This window comes from Perna viridis, chromosome 5, assembly GCF_037379345.1.
Source record: "Perna viridis isolate PV_CMFRI_1.1 ecotype Kerala chromosome 5, ASM3737934v1, whole genome shotgun sequence".
Lineage (NCBI taxonomy): Eukaryota > Metazoa > Mollusca > Bivalvia > Mytilida > Mytilidae > Perna > Perna viridis.
This window is the reverse complement of record NC_142449.1, coordinates 35563844-35587677: the sequence shown is the minus strand read 5'-3', so window position 1 is coordinate 35587677 and position 23834 is coordinate 35563844. Positions and strand designations below refer to the sequence as shown.

At 32.0% G+C, this 23834-nt stretch overlaps 2 protein-coding genes across 2 annotated transcripts in view; one reads left to right on the top strand and one right to left on the bottom strand.

Moving 5' to 3' along the window:
- LOC148617241 (schlafen-like protein 2) overlaps positions 1-23834 on the top strand; it is a 66150-nt gene that overhangs the window by 27480 nt on the left and 14836 nt on the right. The window lies entirely within an intron of this gene.
- On the bottom strand, positions 114-23831 carry LOC148617242 (solute carrier family 35 member H1-like). Its single transcript, XM_088584759.1, has 11 exons — positions 23676-23831; positions 18579-18768; positions 17260-17410; positions 14601-14664; positions 11942-12014; positions 10090-10258; positions 8915-8998; positions 8152-8327; positions 7373-7496; positions 6096-6259; positions 114-1373 (listed from the first exon to the last, which is right to left on the bottom strand). The coding sequence occupies exons 2-10, from the start codon at positions 18762-18764 to the stop codon at positions 6144-6146; spliced, it is 1143 nt and encodes a 380-aa protein (XP_088440885.1). The 5' UTR covers positions 18765-18768; positions 23676-23831; the 3' UTR covers positions 114-1373; positions 6096-6143.

Here is a 23834-nt window from a genome sequence, read left to right as displayed (position 1 = left end):
TGTAAAGCAAACAAAATTTGCAGCATGTATATTTTGGTGGGTATGTTTGTAATTATATATTTTAAATCGTTTGATGCTAAAGACAAAGGCAGTACACATACAGGTCATCCATGTACATGATTTAACAAAATCAACTTTATTTAACAATAATCAATTCACATAAAACATTTCGGAATGGTGTAATTATACCTTGTCATCATCAAGACAAGAATAATGGGTTTTGTAAATCTAATTCTAGTTTCAGTTTTCTTACCGGATTTTTCGATGTAGAACATATTGAAATCAAGAGGCCGATCTGCATATTATTGCTTACTGTCAAGTTCTTGAAATGCTGCATAAAATTGAAAAATCTTCTATTAAGTGCTATTCCTAACACTTGTATCATGTAGAAATATATATTTGTCTTTTTTATCGGTACTTTTCCACAGAAAGGTTTTTTACTATAAATAGTAACTCAATTCTCTCTAAAAGTTCCAATTCATTTGAATGGTAGATTATAATTATCACCCTTTCTCGTGAAACTAAGACGTCGCGTGACGAGACTTGCATACCCTATTGTACGATATAAAAAAAAAACAAGTTTTATGAATACCTATACGGCTCGGGGAACAAAAAATCTTAACAGTGTCTACACAAGACAAAATAATAAATAGGACATCGAGTTCGCCAATTTCATCAGTGATGTCATATTCACTAATTTGCATATCATTAAGTGTCAAATTGGTTGGCAAATAAACAACTAAACAAACAACTGACAATTTCATGATCAGAATCCCAATTTTCAAAACTGTCATTACATTTTATATCCAATTTTGGTTCCGTAAAATGTTTCATTTAGATAAAACAATTTATATTTTGAATGTAAATTTGTAACTCTTTTACTTGAATATAAATTTGTAGTGATATTTATATGTAAACCTCTATTTTCGTATAAAATTTCAATTAAAATCTTATGCACATATAGTCTAATTACGGAATATTTATTTTAAAATTCCATGGATAAAAAGAATTTTATTAGCAAATTTGGGAACTAAAAGAATTTTTCAATTATCTTTAAAAATGAAAAAGTTATGGTGATTTAAAGTTGATGCCCCATACCACTCAATGGATTTTTTGCCAACCAAAACCAAATCACAGTAAGTGATGACATCACGAAGAACTCTCCTATACTGTCTAAGATTTACAAACATCTGCCTTAAACTATAATAAAGTATAAGATTAAAAAGTGTTTTCCAACTGAAAGAAAAACTCCAAGGATGTAAATTTATAGTCAAGTACTTTATAAAATCTAAAAGCCCTTGGGGTCTTAATCGCTCAACTGGAGCTCATTGCTTTGCCTTATTAGCTGAAATCTTTCCATATCTACTACAGTTCTGAAAAAAAATACAAAAAAGCTTTATTAGACTTTTTAAAGGCAGTAACTCTTAATAAAATGGATAAGTTTAAGAAATATTATTGACGACGACGACGACAACAACGATCCGCAAAAGTATGACAAAAACTCGCCAAATTTAATTATAAAAATGTAATTTTTTTAAAGCTAATACGACAGAAACCCATCGTTAAAAAACAGTACACAGTTGAAGGCTTGCACAAGTAAAGGTACTGAACAACAGAAAAAAAGTTTTAATTTTGGTATCAGAAGGGTTAGGTTGAATGGAAAACTCCTTGAATTAAAGGCAAACATAAACATTTTTTTTTATCAAAAACCAGAGCAATTTTATGTATTTAGCAAAAAATGTTTGAATTGTTTATTAATCCCACTAGCTGTCTAGAATAAATACTGCAGTAACATAGAATCTAATATAGTTGTCTATGCAAAAATACGTGGACAGGGACCCAAAAACCAAAAATTGCACAGGCTACTTGCTTGTAGCAAATTATATAATAATTGACCATGTAATTCCACTTATTTAAAAAAAATTGCCATAACACCACCAAAACTAAAATGCAAAGAAAATAATCATTCTTCATTTCTCATAAAGTATTGATAATTAAACAGGAAATTCTTGGGTAAAACGACAAAGGGATTCAATTGACATGCCATGTTTGTAGTCATATATTCATATATATATATATATATATTATCCATCTTGAAATATTTGTACCAATCAAATATTAAAGAAATGACTTTTTTTTATTTCTTGGATTCAGATCTTCTGATTTGTTTGATTTTAAAGCTGCTGATGAGAGTTTACTTCTTGAAACATGTGCACAGCATATCAAAATTTGTAATATCTGACTGGTATTTTTGTATTATGTTAAGGTGGCAGTAATATCCACTTCTATGTGAGTTTGATCAGGAAGACAAATTAGATGTAAAAATGGTAAATTGCCACACCTTTCAAATTTTTTTTATGAAAATTCATAATCAAAATCCTTCATACAATAATTTGTAAAAAGGAAACTCAAATGATGAAATGGCTGGCTACATATATACCTGCAGACATAGTCAAGGGCTAAAGTAAAAGTCCAATTTGACTGAAGTTAGCTTTCAAGTGTACATGTACTATTTCAACACATTACAACCTAAATAACCATGAATAAAATCACATCATATGATTAGAAGCGGATTCAGAGTGAGAGTGAAGGGGGTTGGCACCCCTAATTTGTTAATCAACGAAAAATGGTTAACGATGAGGTGGCACCTTTTTTTCTGATGAATTCGGGGTGACACACCTCCTTTCCAAAGTGTCTGGATCCGCCACTGATATCATAAATACCATTCAAATAACTTACAATGATTATTATTGTCTGTAATACATGAAAAAAATAAATAAGCTGAAAATAAAGTGAAGAAAGAATGGGAAAAACAAAATCCAAGAAATCTTTTCGCTTTGACAAACTGAGCAGATCACTACAAAACTTGGAATGTGTATTGAAAAGTTAATACAATGTAAACCCTCTAATACCATTACTGTGAAAATACACATGATACAATGAATGAACCTTACTCTATTAGTACACAAACTTTATCCACAAGATGTCTCTTAATAATTGGGAAAATACACAAAATACAAAAATGACAACTTAACTATAAATTAAGTGCCAGTCTCAGTAAGAAACAGGCAGTAAGTGAAAGATGGTATGAAACCCACCATTCTAAAAATGTAATTTGACTATTTACACCATCAGAATCAAGGAAAAAGGACCAGATAATCCATATAGTTTCGGTAAATTGAATTATAATTTCATTGAAATGCAATGAAAATGAACTTTTCAAGGTGAGTTCACTCTGTGTAAATCTCATTTTTCTAACATTCTATAGAAAAAATGAAAAAATCCAGTGATACAGAGTTTAAGTAGTGGTCTTTCAAAATTGAGAAATCATCATTGAATGAAATTATTTTGTAAGATCAGTGGATTTTTAACATGCAGGTTTCTGATATTTCACATTTTGCCTGATTCTTACACAGACTTACACTTCAAAGATTGATGGTACATTTTTAATTTTCATAATAAGACAAAAATAAAATGACAATAAATAGAACTTCTTTTACAAAAGAACATCTAAAATTACAAAGAAAACTGTTTAAATGAAATTTTTTTTCACGGAGAGATGTATTTGGTTAAGGCAATTTTTGGTTTATGAAGGTTCATGATTGATTGATTGATTGTAGGGGATTAACACCCAAGCAGCAATATTTCAGCTAGGTTAAAAAAGTAATGGAACTGAAATGAAGATATTTCAAAAGATGCCTGTTTTATACAGGTTATTGGTTTATCCAGGTTTCACTGCAATTGTTGAGCAATGTTGTACAAGTAAAGGAACACTTCACTGACTACATGAAAAAAAACTAAATGCAAAAATTGTGCATATTTTAAAATAATCCAGAATTTTTTTCATTCGATTGTGATTTCAAGACAACCCAAAGCAAATAACATCTAGTCTTGAAATAAAAAAAACATACATTAATTTGCACAACACACATAAATGATTTGCATATTTGCATAATGCTCAAACATGCTACACAAGATGTACCCACGATTTCCTCTTACTGCACTTTGAAATTGAAATGTAAAGATAATCATGAATTCATGATGTACTGCAAAAGAACTAATTCTTGCTAGCAATTTATTTTTGATTATTTCGTAAGCACCAAATTTTTTGCGACATTAGATCTCCACAAAAATGCTATTATCAATGATTTTCATTGTTAAAATATGTAATTTCATTTATAGTTGGGAACATATTTTGTCCTACTTTTGTGCATCACTCTCATTTTGCGAAATAAAGTAGTTATTAAAAAAAGTTGATTTTCAGTTCTTACTAGCAATCACAATTCACATGCATACTTGCAAATATTTGAAACAGTTCATGTGGGAGATTATCCCCATTTAACACTATCTCATCTGGGAGATATTTATGTAAAAGCACACCTATTAGGTAATAATTCAATTATTGAGTATTTTTTACATAAAATATAGTAATTTTAACCTAAAACTTCCCACAAATCTTACATGTTTATGTGGGAGAGATTCTAAATTTTTCATCGATTTTGTGAGTGTTCCCCCCTGATATGAGAAGGTTAACAGGTATGCATATGTGTTAACTATTTACAGATTATGAAAATAACTAAAAAGAGACCAAAAACCAAAAAATAATAACCTATACATGAAAAATAAATAAACTGACTCTTCATAAATTTTTTGCATTTTGCCAACAAATGTTAAAACTGAATAATTTCAATGCTGAGGGGATTTAAAGGTACCATAGAATTCAAACTGAACAAGTTAATATAGCACAATAATGTATGTAATTAAGTACATACAAGAGGTCTTTGGTGTAAGCCTATGCCATTGGTAACATATGAAAGTTGTTCTAATTAGACAGATGGGTTAAAGCATTATTTTGATCTTATTACCAGCATATGTGTCAAAACCATGAATTGGTATGGAGAGAACATACTTGGGTGCTAACATGAGCGAACAATTTTCAATCAAAACTTGGTTTTATTCTTGATATATTCCACAGTCATTGTAATACTACTACTAGGTGGTACCACTGAGGTTGTAACTGTATCAGATGGAATGACATTGGTTGTAATGTTACCAGATGGCACCAAAGAGATTGAAATTGTACCAGGTGGTACCATAAAGGTTGTTTTCCCATCAGGTGGTGATACGAAGGTTGTAATTGTACCAGGAGGTACAACAATGACTCTAATCCTAACAGGTGCTGCAACAAGGGTTGTTATACAACCAGGTGGTACCTCATAGGCATCAATCCTACCAGGTGGTACCAAAGTGGTTGTAACTGTACCTAATAGCACCATAGTGGATGTAACCCTGCAGGGGGTACCACAGTGGTTACATTTCTGCCAGGGGGTACCATAGTGGATTCAATCCTACCAGTTGGTACCACAGTGATTGTAACTGTACCTAACAGCACCACAGTGGATGTAATCCTATCAGATGGTATCACAGTGGATGTAATCCCGCCAAGTGACACCACAGAGGATGAAATCCTACCAGATGGTTCCACAGTGGATGTTATCTAATTAGATGGTACCAGAGTGGGTGTTATCTTACCAAATGGTACCACAGAGTATTTATCCTACTAGGTGGTACCATGGTGTCAAAATATTTATCATTAAAAGAGGACAAGCTTGTTTATCCACTCTTTATACAAACTCTCATTCAGCCCAAACCAAATGTAACACAAATTCATGGTTCACAGTCTTCACAACTAACTTTCCAGTTCACAGGCCTGAAATACATTTTTCAGAATTTTTTATAAAGTGACTGTTGGCTTGTAGTAGTTAATTTTACAGGCCCATCTCCATTTTGACAAGCCTAGGGCTTCAGACTACTGCTTAACTGTGAAGACTGGGTTCATGGTTTAACTCAAGAAACTAAGGCCTATAACACATCAAGCATAAGTTTTGGTATTTTATCATCCTTAACTTGTGCATATGTAGCATAATTTCATTGTTGCTGATGTCAACATCTAAGATGAACCAATATTCAGAAACTTAGTCTTGTGACTAAGCAAAGCACTCCAATTTGAAAAGTTCAATGAAAAGTGCTATATAAGATGACCATGTAGTCCACTACCATCTACCACGAACAAGGCTAGAGGAAGCATAACTTACAGTCCATCCTGTATATAGTTTATACCCAATAATGATGATAATGTAGTGCTATCTGTCCGTTTGTGCATTGAATAAATCTATTTCATCATCTGAGTCTATATTAGCTTCACCATTACGTATCAACATTTCCATAGCTTCTGTTTTGTTTTTGGACTCAGAGTTACCTGCAGAGAGGAAAACAAGAAGTTTGAAATCAGCAAACATTTTTAAGTGTCGGTGTCTATAAGAATCAGGCAGTGGCTAAAACATGGTCAGACTCTATACGAAAAAAAAAACAATATTGTCCATATCATGTTGGTGCATTAAGTTATAATTTCATTGAAATGCACTAAATAATGAACATTTCAAGGGCAGATAACTCTGTCAAAAACCTCATTCTATTGAAAAATTTCTAAGCAAAGCCACTGATGCAGAGATCAAATAATGGTCTTTTCAAATAGAGAATTTAGTATCCTTGAGTGATATTACATTGTCAGATTGGTGGGGTTTTGACATGCATGTTTCTGATTTTCCCCATTTCACCTGGTTCTTACAAACACTTACACTCAACTACTATTTTTTTTCTTCTGTTATAGAGAGATACTGGAATTTAAAAACTGCATTTTTTCCAATTGCGTGTTTAGAACTAACAAAATCAAAGGAATACAAGTTTTTGTACATGTGATAAACCTGTAAAACTTTATTGTTTCAATACATAAAGCACATGTGTTAAGATTTTAATACAGTATAATTTACTAGATACATGTACTACAGAGGAAAAATTACAACATATGTTTCCATAAGCTTGCAAAAAAAAACTTCCTATGAAAGACACATAATTGATTGAATGATTTGTAGTTATTTGTTTTTCAAAGTGGTCCTAAACATATAAAAAAAAACATGTTGCAATTTTGCATTTGTATACAACCCTCTAATCCTAACGAGTCAAAAATAGCCTAAAAGTCAGACCAGATATATTTGAATGAAAATCCTGCTTAATTTAACTATTCTCACACAGGTTATGATGAAATATGAACTTTTTATCATGCAAAATGCTGTTGCAGATCACGAAATTTTAAAAAGAAGGTTCCAGATGGGTTTCACAAAAAGAAGGATTCAAGGCTATTTTTTGCTTGTTTGCTCAATTGTGCCAATGCTCCATCATTTTTCAGCTATTTATAAATACTAGAAGTCTTCTCCCACTTTCAGTAAAATCAAAGAATTTCACCACAATTCCAATATTCAAGTTAGATTGACTGGCAAACAAAATAGTTTATCTTATAATAATCAATACTCACTGTAAACAGCTTTCAATATGACATGTAGTGTAATCCCCATAAGACAAGCGATTAGACCGATCCCATTAACAAAGCTCATTTTATCATTGTTTACAGTGGCTGCTAGATATAATGTACACAATTCCTGCAAAAAAAAATCAATTCATTAGTCGTGGATTCAATTAGCAACAAAGATGGAGAATATAGCCATATCAACCTCATGGTGATGTTTTTGGTTTTAACTAAAAATCTTTCTTTATTCTGTACATATCGATGGTCAATTTCACAAAAGGTTGAAGCGTAAAATTTGTATTAATTTTTATGTTACAATGCTATTACATATCATGATGTTATATTGGATACTCCTATTTTTTTTTCAATTATTTTTAAGAAGGTAGACCTAGGGTAAGGGAAATAACTCTTGAAATCAGTGTTCATATTATATTCAATTTCACCAAAGCCTATCAAACTTTCATTTGAAACAGAATGAAATCAGTCCAAGTTACTTTGATGCTTACATGAGATTGATGTAAAATGGTAAATACAAATGTTCCAAAAAATTTGTAAGAGTTGTGTCCATTACCCTAAGTCTACCTCCTTAATGTAATTGACAGAATCATTAGTGGTAAACAAACAAAAAAAAACACATGATATAAACAAGAATACTGCCCTGCTTTTCACTTTCTGAAACATGAATTAGAATTTGTACAAAACAGCTCATAACATGCAAAAGTCTGTGTACAAAGTTTCAAAGATCTTTATATCTTTAAAACAGTTCAAAATCACATGCCAATTCATACCTTAAATATGCCTGATATTGACAAGGTTAAACTTGAAGTGTTTGCCAGCAACAAAAATTCACTAAATTCTAAGAAAAATGCCAGTACAGCGCCAAGTAATACAAGTCCAACATTCCTCATAGCTAAATCAAAGTCAGAATACCTGAAGAAATCTTCTTTGGCACATAATAACCTGCCTGAAAATAAATAATGTATAACAAAATTACACACCACATATCAATAATCCCATTTGTAAAAAATAATCATGAATTTATCAAAGTTAAATACTTTGGTGATTTCTCAATCCCTGATCCCTATATTGAACCTGTCTTTTTCTAACTTTCATAATGACAAAATAGTAGTACTCCAGCTAAAAGTCATGCAAATTCTGTTATATGTGATACACCCCAAAAAAGGCTACACATTTTTATTTTTGTTATTAAGTTGCTTTACAGGTCTGTATGATGAAGTGTATAATCATTCCTTCTAATCTATCTGCACTTAAGAGATAATCCACATTGAAAATCCCATAGTTTCTATTGTCAAACTCTGTCATTGACAGAGTTGTCTCCCTTTATTTTGAATTTTACAGAACATTCAATATAATTTATATCTCCTATGAACAAGGGTGGGTTCTATGAAAATTTACATGTTACTTTCTGTTTACTTAAGCATTTTAAATAAAAATAAAAATATGTAGGCTTTCTAACCATGTATCACATTCTGCATGATTCTTAGCTTGAGTACTACTTAAATCTTACGATTAATAAACATCATGCAATACCTTCAAAGGCAACAGATAAGGGTAACAATGTAATCATCATCCATGGCTGTATATGGTACAACATGTCCAACGGGTTACTTAAGCCTAAAAAACATACATATCAAAATTAAACAATATCTAAATATATATAATTTGATTCAATTGGAAACAAGCATCCTTAATGGTTGATTCTCTTTAAGCTAAACAGTTTATATTGTATAACCTGGCCTGGTACTATATCATTAATGTGGATTGGTCCACGCTTTGCAATTCAAATAATCCCAAAGCAAATAACAATTTGATTACAAATCAATTCTTAAAATTTGGTCTGTCACACATTTAATAGAAATAAAAAAATAAGGAACTTTTGTAATTTTTGAACATGTTATACCCAATATCCTTGTGTAGGCCAGACCCGTTTAAAATAAATATACCCCGGAAAAAAAAATACACAGAAATTGAACCATTTTATAAAATGACAGAAACTTCCTAAATATACTAATTATAATTGAAAAAATACACAAACAAAACAAACAAACAAAAATAGAGTAAAAAACACATACACAGAAATTGAACCACTTTAATACAAACAAAAACTACCTAAATAAACTAAACAGAATTAAAAAATATGCAAAAAAGACAAACACAAATAAAATGTGATACCAATATAAAAGGAACAGTCACAACAAAAGACAAAAGAAAAAAATAAACAAAAAACACAGTGATTTACAAATGGCACATAGATTGTTATTTTTTTGTTATTTAGTTTCATAAAATATGTTATGGGTGAATTTATTTTCATAACAAATGCATATCTCACATCTGAGACAAGTGGGACAAGGATATTCAGATTTTTAGGCATAGGAGGATTAATTTCCTAAAACTTAACTTTATGAAACTTTTTTAACCTCACAATAATACATAAAATCATGTCTTGTTCATACAATAGAATTTTGACAACCATGGTGTATTGAATGGCTTCTTAACCACTAAACCAATTAAAAAAGTGAGATAAAGAATAGTTCAATAACTGCCAAAAAAAAAGCTGAACAATCTCAGACACCTTTGAGTAAAATTTTAATGTTCTCTATTTTGGCACAGCCATATGAGATAAATTGAAATCTTAATCTTGGGAGTTTAAAATTTCTCTGTATTGCATGCTCAGCAGTGTTTGATCCTAAATATCTCATACCTACCTATTTCATGTTTTTGTGTGACAATTTGTGCTAGTGTCCAACGTAAGCCAGACAATACAGAAGCTGTGAGCACCATTAAAAACCCTTCTAGATCAAACTGTGTTGACTGATATGTGAACATAAACAACCCACTGGCTATAAATAGCACCACAAAAATTAGTGACCATCTCTGCAAAAGGAAAATAAAATATGTTTTTCTTAGTTTATGGGAAGTTTTGAATTATTTTACAAAATATTTTGCATAATAAATGTAAAAGTTTTTAGGAAGGAGTGTCACACAAAGTATCCAGTTACAAAAATTACCCACAAATAATTTAAAGTAAAGTGAAACCATTAAAATTTGTTTGGTTTCGACAAGTGCTTCCTATTTTTTCTAGAGCGGGTGGGGAAGGAGGGTGGGTACACCAACCAAGTTGTTCTCTTTAGTCTCTGATAAAATGATAAAACTAAACATAAAATTAAATACGTTCCACATGTAAGATAACAAGAATAAGAATGGTGAATATGTCAAAGAGACAGCAACCACACCAGGATGAAAATGTCAGCCCAAGGCCACCCTTTTGTCTTCAATGAACGATGAGGAAACCCTCACACCACAAGAAAGACTGCAGCTGACCCAAAACATTATCATACACAGGTACAGCAAAAGAGCTTCCTCCCCACCCCATATACTTAAGAAACCAAAAAAATTAGGTGAAAACGCAACAAGACATACAGGGGCCAGAAATTGCTGACTGGGGAAAGGCACAAAAAATGTGGCAGGGTTTAAGTACTTGATCACAACCCTCTCCCTTTAAAATCTGTGGCCCTTTTCACAAAAAATCGTAAGAGTAAAATTAGTCGTAAGTTATGATGTCACAATACTTTTATTTACTATGATGTCATAACTTACGACAAATTTTACACTTACGATTTTTGTGAAAAGGACCAGTGGCCACTGTGGAAAAAATACTACATGATTAAATACACATAAAAATCAGTTCAAAAAGGTCAGAGTCCCTTGTTACAACTGAAGAAAGAAGCTTAAAATAAATTGCACAAATGTACAGACTAAGGACTACTAGCAGTTAACTGACATGCCAGCTACAGAACAGTTTAAACCTACAAAAAATTATTTCCCCATTGTATGTAAAATCAATCCCAATTCTTCCCATGTGGGGTTGAGAACCATGATACATCATAAGTCATACAATAAGGACTCAATCCACGACATGCAAAAAAACTGCTTCGAAAAATATTTTACTTAATTTCTATGTAAAGACCCTATGAGCAGAACAATGTAAATACTAAAATGGTATCCATTATCGACATGAAAACTCAGATCAAGAAAGGGACATTCTTTAATTTCAATATTAGCTTTATACAAAGACAGTTCTACAGGATATATATTTTTAATATAAATATGAATTCATCATTGTTTAGGGCCAAAATATCATCCAAATATCTAAATGGCTATAAAAGTGTCTGGTTTATACAATGTTTGGTATCATTCAGGGTTTAGGTTTCACTGTATTTTAAAATTTCAGTCAACAAATAAAATATCTTTTTTGTTTAGGTTTTTTTTTTTTTTAATTCAAGCAATAGCTATTTTTGTGAGTTGTTTCTCAGAATGCACTTCTTACTAGGCTAAAGAAATTCTAATAATGTATTCTATTGATAAATATTGTTACAGTTAAGTTATGATCAATTTATAACTAAATCTGTTAGTTTTTACTTCCTCGTTTAAAAACAAACCTAATTATAAACAGTTATTTTTCCTAAACTCAATATTTCATAGAACTTCAGTACTAGAAGATAAACAGTAAAAAAAATTTAATGTAAATACTGGCTCTATATATTTGAGTACACTTACAGGTTTTTCTAATCTAAAAACTAATGAAAATGCTAAAATAAATATAATGGCTGTAGACTTTGTCATGGTATACCTGAAAGAAAATATAAAAGAACATGTAGATTGTGTAAAGAACATTCTCTAAGTTTCTCAAGATACCTGAGATTTAAATATACATTCAAGAGTTGAAGGTCCTGTACTTTTTCAAGTCACAAATCAAAGGTCCACTTGATGAAAAAGGTCCTAAATAAAGTGACAATAAAATGGATTGAAAACCATTGACCTAGATAAATGAAATTTCATAAGTACAAAGTCAGAATATGAAAGTGCTGGACCTCTGACCACCACAAATTTTAACTTCTGGATAATACAGTTTGATTGTCATGGAGCCAACTGGATGTTATTTTTACCACCCCCTCCCCCACAGAGTTATTGTGATATTGCTTCACAGTAAAATATTCTAGCTTACCTTAAGAAATATTTTTTTATAACAGAATAAAAGCTAAGTATTGAAAAGTTGCTTTTTTTTTTTATTTTATTTTTTTTTTCTTTAATCATGTCCATACATTGAAGTTATACCATAACTCATTGCTATCAATTTTTACTCTTTTTCAACCATTCTGGAGGATCCAAAAAGGGGGGGTCTAGGACTCCAGGTTATAATTTACTCCAAATTTTGCACAATCTAACAAATTTGTCCAAGAAGAGGGACTTGTAACCCCAAAAAACCTTCCCCTTGGATCAGCCACTGCCCATTAGAATTAGACAAGAGTAAAACAACACAGTCAGAAAAAATATCATTTATACATTTAAACTCAATAATATTACTTCAGAAACTGAACCATCAGAATATTTAATAAAGGTAACACAGGTTTGCCTCATATGATGGCTGAAATGGGTAATATTTTCAACAAATTACTTTAAAAAAGGACCCATTGCATTTAACTGCACACTGCCCTAAAGATTAAATTAAAATTTTAACAATTTCTAAAAAGCTTTAGTAATTTGTTAAGAAAATCTAAGAATACTAGTTTTGCGCAGAAAAAAAATTAAATAATATTAAAAAAAAAAAAACATTAATTTATGATATTTTATTAATCCAAAGAATTAAATTAGCAAATTATTTATCTTAAAATATGGTGTTTGTGGGGAAATGAGGAATTAAGTTATTCAAAAAATGAAAGAGGGTAATAAGATATTGTTAATGATGACACAACTTACTAAAAGTAAGCCCAATATCAGGAGTGCCATATTTTGATGTATAAAATGTGCATTTATGTATTGTGAGCAGTGCAATTTATGAACGTCAAAACGTGTGAAAAAGATCGCAGTAGAATTTTGTAAGACAAAAGATTGATATTGGATACTGATATTGGTTGGACAATTTATTTACCTTAATCAAGTATTTCCTACATAAATGTGACAGAAACAAACTTCTAATCACACTTGAACATCTTGTAAAGATCGGTAGCTACATTAATTGGTTAATTTTAATTTCGAAGCATGATAAAATTGACACAGGATGACTTATAAAACAAAATCAAAAGTGTGGAATATCAGTATGCAGTGTAGATTAGTCTTACAAAATTGTTTTTTAGATATCAGTCCTTAGCTGAAAAATACTCAGTTTCTTCTAAAATAATGAGTGATGACTGTTTTTTTGTAAAAAGGTTCTTTGTGCCAATGTGACCACTGATTAACACGCTGCAATGGAAATGGGAGGTTTAGAGCACTGTAAAGCCTAGATTTAACCCACCATTTTGTTTGAAGTGCCTGTACCAAGTCAGGACCATTGCGGTACCAGCTGCTCCGGTAGTGTTATATCTATTTTTAGATTTATTTTGAACTTGACTTGATTATGAATCGGATTAGTGCTTGGTGATTTTGTTGTTACCCTTATTTAGTAGGATTTTCACATGATTTTTTTTTTTTTATCAAAGAAATGTTTCCTAAGGCTTGCTTTTAAAGAATGTTGTTGATAGCTTGATAGAAAACAAAGTTATTCAAGACAAACATAAAATGCAATGGTTATTCTGAATGTAGTAGGGCCAACATTGAATCTTTTAACAGAATGAAAATAAATAAAATTTCAAAACGTCATGTTAATCCATTGGCTTGTCAAATAGAAACCATTTTGGAAAAAAAATAAATCTACAGAAAATATTTTCTATAACCATTCACTGCTACCTTTGGCCAACATTGTCTTGCCAATGCCAACTAAGAGTCAATGAACCAACAATCAGCCGACACTGGCCCAATAGAGGCATGCTGTCTGGAATGCTGCCTGCAATCCAATTAAAATCGGCTGTTTCTTTGGCTCTGATTACTACATACTACATCACTAGTAATCAGAGCCAAACAAACAGCTGATTTTAATCAGATTGTGTTGACTGAGACTTACACCTAACACAATACATCCTAGTCATCCTTACAGCTTCCATCATCATGTAGAATACATCCGCAGTGGATTCACTGAGTATATAGGAGTTCAGTGGTTTAAACTGAACCCCCCTCCTTTTGGTAATCTGATACAAAATTTGGGCAAAATGAGCAAATAGTAACCTAGAACTTCCCCTTTTTATGGACCCCTCTTTTCAACACTATTGGATCCCCACCTGACACACTACAAGTTAATTGATTATTCAATCTGTACATTAAGTAAAGAAGTGTTTTGACTTACAAAGATACAGTAATGAACTCAAAACTCCAGTTAGATAATGCTATATCCAGAACACTTGTAATGCCTGCAAAAATAACAATACAAATCTTAAAACCACCACTGAATTACAATGTTCAATTAATATTCAAAACTAATGTTTAAATATTATGACATTCAAATTAATATAATACTATTCAGTAGTTGTATGGTAAAGAAGATGCTTTAATGCCAGTGAAATTACAGACACTTTGGGTGTGGATGGTTCCAACCATCCCCCTTTTTTTTCCTTAAAAACTTATTTTCTATCTGATTTGTCAATTAGATAAAAAATCACATTTTTGCTGGATAAAGAAAGAAAATAAAGGAACCATCGAAATTCAAATTAATAAGAATTACTCAGTAATTAATTTGAAAGTGTTCATAACCAAAATGTGATAACAAGTTCACTGAGATTGTATACATATACCCGTAAGTGAGTGTCAAGCAAATTTTGGCATGTCACAGATTGTGTCCTTACTGTATGACTTATGATGTACTGTGGTTCTCATCCTTGCATTGGAAGAACTGGGATTGATAAAACATACAATGTGGACAAAACTTTTTGTAGCTTTAGACTGGTCTGGAGCTGGTATGTCAGTTAACTGCTAGTAGTTATCTGTGCATTTGTGTAATCAGTTTCTTTATTTCTGTTTTAATAAGGGACTCAAATGTTTTCGAACTGATGTTTTGGTATGTTTAATTGTTTTGGTTTTTTTTCCACAATAGCCAGATTTAAATGAGGGACATTTGTGATCACACCAAAGCACTGTATAAACACAGCCATATTTTTGTGCCTGTCCCAAGTCAGGAATTTCTGTATGTATTGTGTCGTTTTCACTCAGTTTACTTTTATGTTGCCGGAGTATATAGGGGCAACTATGCCACTGTACAGTACCTGAACCGATCCATGCAACAAAAATTGCTATCGGTCATCGATCACCGATCAGTTTCCGGTCAGTCATCGATCCGTCCAACCGATTCATTTAACCGGTGATCGCAACACGTGACCACAGAGCGTTCACTGTATTTTACGGTTTTTATTGTTTTCTTTGTCAATTTTATACATATTTACATACTGTAATAGATTTAAACACCAATTTATACTTTTATTTTACATTTATTTTATTTCAAACACATCTTACGTCATTTTACTTAACAAAACTGTGATCAGATCGGTCACCAGTCATCAATCCATCAGCGATCAATCAGTCAACGGTCATCAATCCATCAAATTGTTGCACAGATCGGTTCAAGGACTGTACCTGTGTTTATGTTGTTTTAGGGCAGCTGCAGCCTACCCTGTGGAAGGCGGATTTTCTTGTTGTTCATATAAGACCCATGGGTGGCCTTGAGCTTACATTTTTCATTCTGGTGATGTTGGTGTCTCTTTGACATATTCACCACACCCATTCTTGTTATATTTGTTCAGAAAAAGAATTAAGAGGCTGTCCATGTAAAAATCAGGCAAATCATTTCTGTTGAAACATTGCAGTTAATTAAAATTCAACTTTGAGAGAGGAAGCATTTGTGATATAAAATTTAAGGATTTTTTTTTTACCATATGCCAACCAATGCCTGGCTTTTGCATGGATATCCTAGTAAGTCACATAGCTATTTGGCACAAGCAATCATATTGTGGTTATACAATACTATCAATTGTTTTTTTCTTATACAGATTTTATCAGGATTTCATAGTTATTTAAAGTGATCATGTTTATTTGATTTAAATCGTATGAGAAATTCTTAAATCACTTGTGGAGTCAAATGATGAGTACTTCTAAGTATGATCAATAGATACATGTAAGTACATGAATAATGGTGATTTGGTCAACATGGTCAGAGATGGAAAACCAAAAAATAATTTCATATGTGAAAAAAATCCACATTTATAAGACTGGGAATTCAAAAAGTTTAAAACTATCGCTAAGATGATTTAATACACTAAAACTTGACTACAACTTTTAAATTACATCCTTTTTTGTGTTCCCTAATGGTACAGTGGATTCCACTTAAGTAGCAGTCCACATAAGAATCATGCAAAATGTGATTCATAGTTGGAAAGCCTACATATTTTCATTTTTTATAATTGGTTTAAAATGTCGTAGTAAACCAAGTGTAACATGTGGTTTTTCATATAATCCCTGTTCACAGGTGATAAACATAATATAGAATGTACTGTGGAATTCAAAATTAAGGGAGATAACTCTGTAAATGATACAATGTACTAAAATACAATAGAAACTATTGTGCACCTGGTCCATGCTCCCAGTTTTTAGTGGAGTCAAAGTTGCTCATTTGCTTTTGTTACTTTGTATGTATGATTTTAGTTACTTTATGTTCTTTGTTGTGTACGTCTGTTTTCCATGTCTGGTCTTTGTCCCTGGATTACATTCTTTTGACTACCGCTATAACATTGCTTCCCTTGATTACTCTTTCATGTTGTTTATCTCCTAAGAGCAGACAGATTAAATTGAAAAAATATACATTTCAACATATAGACCAACTCAATTACAAAAATTAAAACGTGAAGCCTTTTTTTGGGGTGTATCACATATTACAGAATTTGCATGATACTTACAAAGACTACCACTTATTTGTTTCAGTCCCAAAATGCAAACATTATCTATATCTATAAAATTACCTGCAGGCCCAATTTTCTTGATATTCACAGCCCATGGTAATGTAATTCTCTCTTTCTTTGTACATAATTGTATGACTAGTCTACACAGTCCTGCCAGGATGAATTTGATGACAAGGTGAGCCATTGTTAATGATAATGGAATCCTAAAATGCTGAAATGGAAAATTTTCAGAGATGTGTGTACATGTATTAACAGACATGGTACATCAAGTTTTTTTTGTGGTCAAATATGTTTACAATTTATTTCAAAAACATGAAATTTAAGCTGTTCTTTATTTTTCATTTTTTGTAACAGAAATTTTTGTTATAATTTTTTTTTTCAACTTAAAATAAATTCACACATGATCTTATATGTGCCAAAATGACAAAAAAATTTCCTAAAATATAAGCAACATTGACCGTAGAACTTAAAATCATGAACTGTTCATGCTATTTCAGCAATAAAACAATAAAACAATGATTTTTCCCACTTTTTTTGTATTTTTGAACAATAGTTTTATAAATATAATGTAAAACCCAACCTTTTTCATCTTTATTAAACCATTTATATTTTATTTAATGTAATCTTCGCCCTTTTTGCACCAAGACAATGAATAATATTACGAAACAGGAAGTTAATTGTTCTATACATAAAGATAAAATGTCTCTTGTGTTGTAATATTATTATTTTGCTTGCTTGAGCCTTTGTAAGAATCAGGCACGGATTTTTTAATGTTGGAAAACACTGTTGAATTTGTGTAAAACTTAAATTAGTGAGCAAAAAACAGTCTTGAACCCCCATTTTTTTATCAACTACCCTAAAATCCCTCCCATCTGTCAAAATCTCAGGGATCTGTCCCTGCAGCCTGTTTATTTTTTCCAATATGTCAATTAACCTCGTTTTATTTTTCATAATTTGCAGTATTACAAATTTCTAAATACCTAATGCCTTGAGCCTTTAATTCCTGTATTGCACTTTATAGAACCTCTTGGTGATAGATTTGGCTTCTTATTTCTTAGCTTCGGGTTCCTATTTCGATAGCTTTGGTTTTGAGGTCTTTTTGCATATAACTAGTTTTTTGGATTCAGGTATCAATTTCACAGAAAGTCAAAAGTGTGAAATTGATCGTAAATTATGATATCAAAACGCTATTTTAAGTTGTCACGTCATTACTTACGATCAATTTTACACTTACCACATGTTGTGAAATTGATGCCAGATCTAATGCTGCTGATGAGACGTAACTCCTTGAAACACATGCACAGCATATGGTTTGCAATATTAATATAATTGGTATTTTTTAATTTATCTAAAACAGAGACCAACACTTCAGTACTTACATGAATAAACCTCTGGTTGTAAAATGTAAGTCCAATGGAAAAAACATAGTAGAAAAGTAACAAACAAAGAGTTTTAAAGGCCAGTATTATATATTTGCAGGAGCAAATTGATGATTTAACTAATTTTGCCCTAGGCTCCACAACATCTTCCAACACTCTGAGGGGTGGTCTTCTTTTCTTTCCCATGGTCCTTAAAAGACAACAAAAAGCCACACTGTAGAAAATCATAGCAAAAAAAATTGTATACATGTAGTTACATTAAAAGCTGAAATTGAAAACTCTTTACAGGTACAATCCAACAAATCTATGTATTGGTATCAATACATTGTGTTATAATGTCCATTGCCTAGAGTTATTACAGGTACATGTACCAAGTTAACAAAAGAGCAATCAAGGGAACCAAGGTTATAGCGATAATCAAAAGAATATAATCCAGGGACAAAGACCAGACATGGAAAACAGATATACACAACAAAGAACATAAAGTAACTAAAATCATACATACAAAGTAACAAAAGCAAATGAGCAACTCAGACTCCACTAAAAACTGGAAGCATGGACCAAGTGCACCAGTAGGGTAAGTGTCCTCTGTTTTTCTAGAAACACCCGCCGAGTTGCTTATAAAAAGTCAAGTCCGGGGTAGACAAACGCAAAAAGAAAAACAATGACCCGTTGAATAAATCAGTTTTCATGGTGCAGATGAATACACCATAACGATCCACGAATTCATGATGACGACCATAAAACTTCTGTTGTGATGACTTCAATCTTGTAGCAACATAACCCTATTCCAGAAGCCTATTTCCAGAAGACAAAAGCATATTTTAGGACAGTCCAGTTGGCTTAATAAATTACTCTATCAATGCTACATATTTGGCTGGCAAGCTCAAAATAAAACCACAGAACTGATGGCAAACTATAGGGAATGTTCAAAAGAAGGAATGTTTATAAAATAAACAGCAATACCAAGGCAAAAACTGAAAAGCTGGAAAAACTGCAATGGTTCTGACTTATTACAGGCATTTCCTATGTAAATGGTGGGTTAAAACTGGCTAAGTGTGCTAAGTCTCCCATTTCCTTTATGGTTAAATGAAGTGCCTTCAATTTAAATATGAAGGAACAAAATTAAAACAACTTCCTTTGTAGAAGTATGGTGGCTCAGTGGTCCAGATTACTTAACTTAGCACAGGCAGTGTTGTCCCAGTTGTCTAAGCAGCTGGGGTTCTGGTCCTGATATGAAAGTGAAACAATTCCCCCCACCTCTTTCATTTGAAGTCTCACACAGTTGTGGTGGATTTTTAGACTTGCACTGTATATGTAATAGTATAAGATATACATGGTCTTGAACACAATGATATAAATTTACTAATTCACTTAAAACTTGATGGATTAATCATGTTATACAAGAATATAAACTTGAAATCAATCACTTTGATATATTAATGTGGTTCCATTCTTTGTAATTAACTCAACTACAAATCACATACTGTGAATGAAAGTTCTTTAATTTGTGGATATCAATTTTCGAGGATTTGGGAAGAAACACAAGTACATGGATTCTTGAATTTATTATTTTGAGGTTTCAGGTACTGTGAAAGTACTTTAATTTATGGATATCAATTTTCAAGGGCTTGGGAAGAAACACCAATTCGGGGATTCTAGACTTTGTGCTTTTGAGGTTTTCCCTTTTTGCTGGGAATTAAATTTTGTGGTTTGGACTACCCACGAAAACCACAGAAAATTGGTACCCAACAAACAATAGTACTTTCAGAGTATGTTAACTTAAGCAAACTGAAGACAGCGACTTGATTCACAACACCAACATCAACAACCGCTAGACAAGAAAATGGTAGAAGAAAAGTCAAAATACATATATTCTGACTTCCACAAGGAATTGGTTATACAGAGTGAAAATTGTAAAGTACATATAAACTGTAAGAATAAACAGACAGGTATTAATTTTGAAGCCTCAGTGGTACACTGAAGGTCTGAAGAAAGGTTTTATATACATGTACCAGTAGATAATATGATCATTGAAGAGCTTGTGTTGAGCTCTGAATGGTGGAGGCAATTACCGGTAGTATCTACACATCCATGTATCAAAGTTTGACATAATTCTCTAAATTTGGACCATGATAATTGGCACTGCATAATACAATTAGGCAAGTATAAAGAAAGTTTCTCCATTATACATGTAATACCACAAATGGAATTCAAGACAGAAAGACAACAATTCCAGACCATAGGGTAAACCATCAGAACTGCATGCATTTAACAATGTATAAGGTGATAGATCGGAACCAGATAGACCATACAAGTACCTGTAAAATTAACTGAAAAATTGTAAACAACAGATTGATTTTTATATGAAATAATGACACAAGATAAAAGATAAGTTGCAAAAAAGTTATATTATTCCATGATAAGAAAAATCAGAAATTTACATAAAATATCAGACAACAACCAAAATAGCTATTATTATGTATGCCCAATCTACAAGTATATAAAACCACACCTGATTTGAAATCAATTTGTACAGTGACAGCCAAGATTTTTGTGACTAAAATTTTGATGGACAGACAGACAAGGTGATTTATTCCAATAACCATCCACTGGTTAAGTAAGGGTATATATATAATATCATCATGAATACTTTTTTTTTTATTGATAGCAAAAACCTTATACATGTACCTTAGGCACATTGACTGCTTTGAAGATTAATCAAGGGAACCAAGATTCTAGCAGAAATCAAACCAATGCAATCCAGGTCACAAACACCAGACAGGGAAAACAGACATACACAACAAAGAACATAAAACAACCAAAATAATATGTACAAAGCAACAAAAGTAAATGAGCAACTCAGGCTCTACTGAAAACCTGGAAGTATGGACCAGGTGCACTGGTAGGGTAAGCATACTTTGCTTTTCTAGAAACACTCACCAAGTTGCTCATAAAAAATCAAGTCCATGAGTCAAAAGAGGAATGGAAAACTATGACACACTGAACAAATTGGTTCTCATGATAGAGATGGATACAATGTAACAATCCATGAGTTCAGTAGTTAAGATATTTTCAAATATTTTGTCAAATTTGATGGAAATGTTAACTTGAGATTATTTTACAATGACTGGTTCCATGACCGTATATTGAACCAAATATTTGAATCAATCATCTTGGCTGCCTTCCATAAAAATTTTCACCAATTTTAACCATACTGATATTTTGGTATACACAATGTACCTACATATGGTACAGACTGTATGCATTACTGTGGTCAAAATACATTGTACTTTATATGAACTTTAACACATAAATTTCCTCATTGCAAAGTATATACATGGAAATACCAAAAGGGTGCAAAATAACTTTTAAACAGCTCTGACAGTAAAAATCAAAATAATAAACTGATTTTAAGTGACATTGAAAGTAAATATAAAACCATTTCCTTGTTATCAACAAGTGGTTGTCAATAGCTTCTTCCCCTTTCTTCATTATAAAAACTTAAAAAGCAATCTATTGAATAGACAGGAATGATTGAACTAGGGAAACTCTTGAAATCAGTGATCGTATTCAATTTCACCAAAGCCTATCAAGCTTTGAAGCAGAGTGAAATCTGAGTCCAAGTTATGTTGATGCTTACACGAGATTGATGTAAAATGCTGAATAAAAATGTTTCAACTACATGTATTTGTAAGATTTGTGACTCTTACCCAAGGTCTACCTCCTTAAGTATACTAAAATATTATTAGAGTGTATATACATGTAGGAGATCTGAAACATGGCTAAAATCATTCCGTTAAAAATGACAAAAGTAATTTGGAAGTGATTGTTTGAACTTTCAATGCTAGCACAGAAAAGGTGATCTTATAAATCTCAAATATTTCCATAGGTTTAATGTAGATCAACACCACTTGTGTACAAATAGGCAAAGCCTGATCAATATTATATTAATTTGTCTAAACTTAAAAATCTCAGATATTCCCATAGGTCTACATGTAAATGTAGATTGACATCACTTGCGTAAAAATAGGCAAAGCCATAAGTTTGAAATTACTTATCTGTATGGAATTATTTTGAAGAGTCATCAGTGGTTGCTGTGGAACTCAAACTTGTGACTTCTCGTTCTGTAGTCAACGCTCTAACCAATTGAGCTAAAGAGTTCAATCCCTAGCACAACTATTTAAGAATGGCTATATACACCACCAATTTCACTACACCCCACTCCCTATTCTTTTTTGAGGGACAGATACCACCGGGACTCTGAGCAACACACCCTGACAGGTTATCACTGTTACTGCTGACAATCAGTAGACTGCAAGGAGTCCACTAAACTTCAAGACCTATAATGAAACCCTGATTCAAATGTCCTGCTACAGTAAAGTTGTTCACAGCGACAATATTGTGAAAACTCATCTGGTGGATGCTGGAGGGCTCTAACTGATTGAGCTAAAGAGTAAACTCCCTAGTGCAGCTATTTAAAACTGGCTCAATTTCACTGTAAAATAAATACATTTTTAAAGTCAGAAGAGAGTTTGAAGTCGTGACAGAAAGTATCGCTGAGAGCCATTTAGCGGTGGAACTGTTACTTTCATGGTGCTTATGGTTTTTTCATGGGACCTCTATGGTCTTCAAATATTAAACAAAAAACAAGAGTAATAAGATTTACTGTTCCATAGCCAAGATAGGATGAGTTGTGATATTCTTTTGATGCATTCATAATTAAGAATATTCTAAAAAAAGAATAGGGAGTGGGTGTAGTGAAATTGGTGATGTATATAGCCATTCTTGAATAGCTGTGCTGGGGATTGAACTCTTTAGCTTAATTGGTTAGAGCGTTGACTACAGAACGAGAGGTTGCAGGTTCGAGTTCCACAGCAACCACTGATGACTTTTCAAAATAATTCCATACAGCTAAGTAATTTCAAACTCATGGTAAATGCCTTAATATGACTTCCTTCAAGGCTTCCTATTTCCTAAAACAAATTGGGATAGAACCTTACAAAAAGTGTAAGAAAATCACAAGCAATGGCACATCAATTTTTACTTTTACTACATGATCATTTCAAAGTTCAAAGACAAAATTAACAAAATTACAGTGTTTTAAAGATTTCCAGGTCACTTCACCATGTCGGTTCACGCATCGCTTTTTAACTGTCAAGTCTGAATAATACACCGAGAAACACTTTTCTTCTAGCAATGTTTTCATATGTTTGTGTGCCACATCTTCATATCCGGATTTGATTTGTGTTGTAA

Excerpts from the sequence above, each read along its gene's own strand:
- LOC148617242 (XM_088584759.1), bottom strand. The coding sequence starts at position 18,764 with ATGGGAAAGAAAAGAAGACCACCCCTCAGAGTGTTGGAAGATGTTGTG. Across the intron at positions 8,999-10,089 it reads CACACAAAAACATGAAATAG|GCTTAAGTAACCCGTTGGAC; the intron begins GTAGGTATGAGA and ends TATGTTTTTTAG. Across the intron at positions 7,497-8,151 it reads CAATATCAGGCATATTTAAG|GAATTGTGTACATTATATCT; the intron begins GTATGAATTGGC and ends TTTTTTTTGCAG.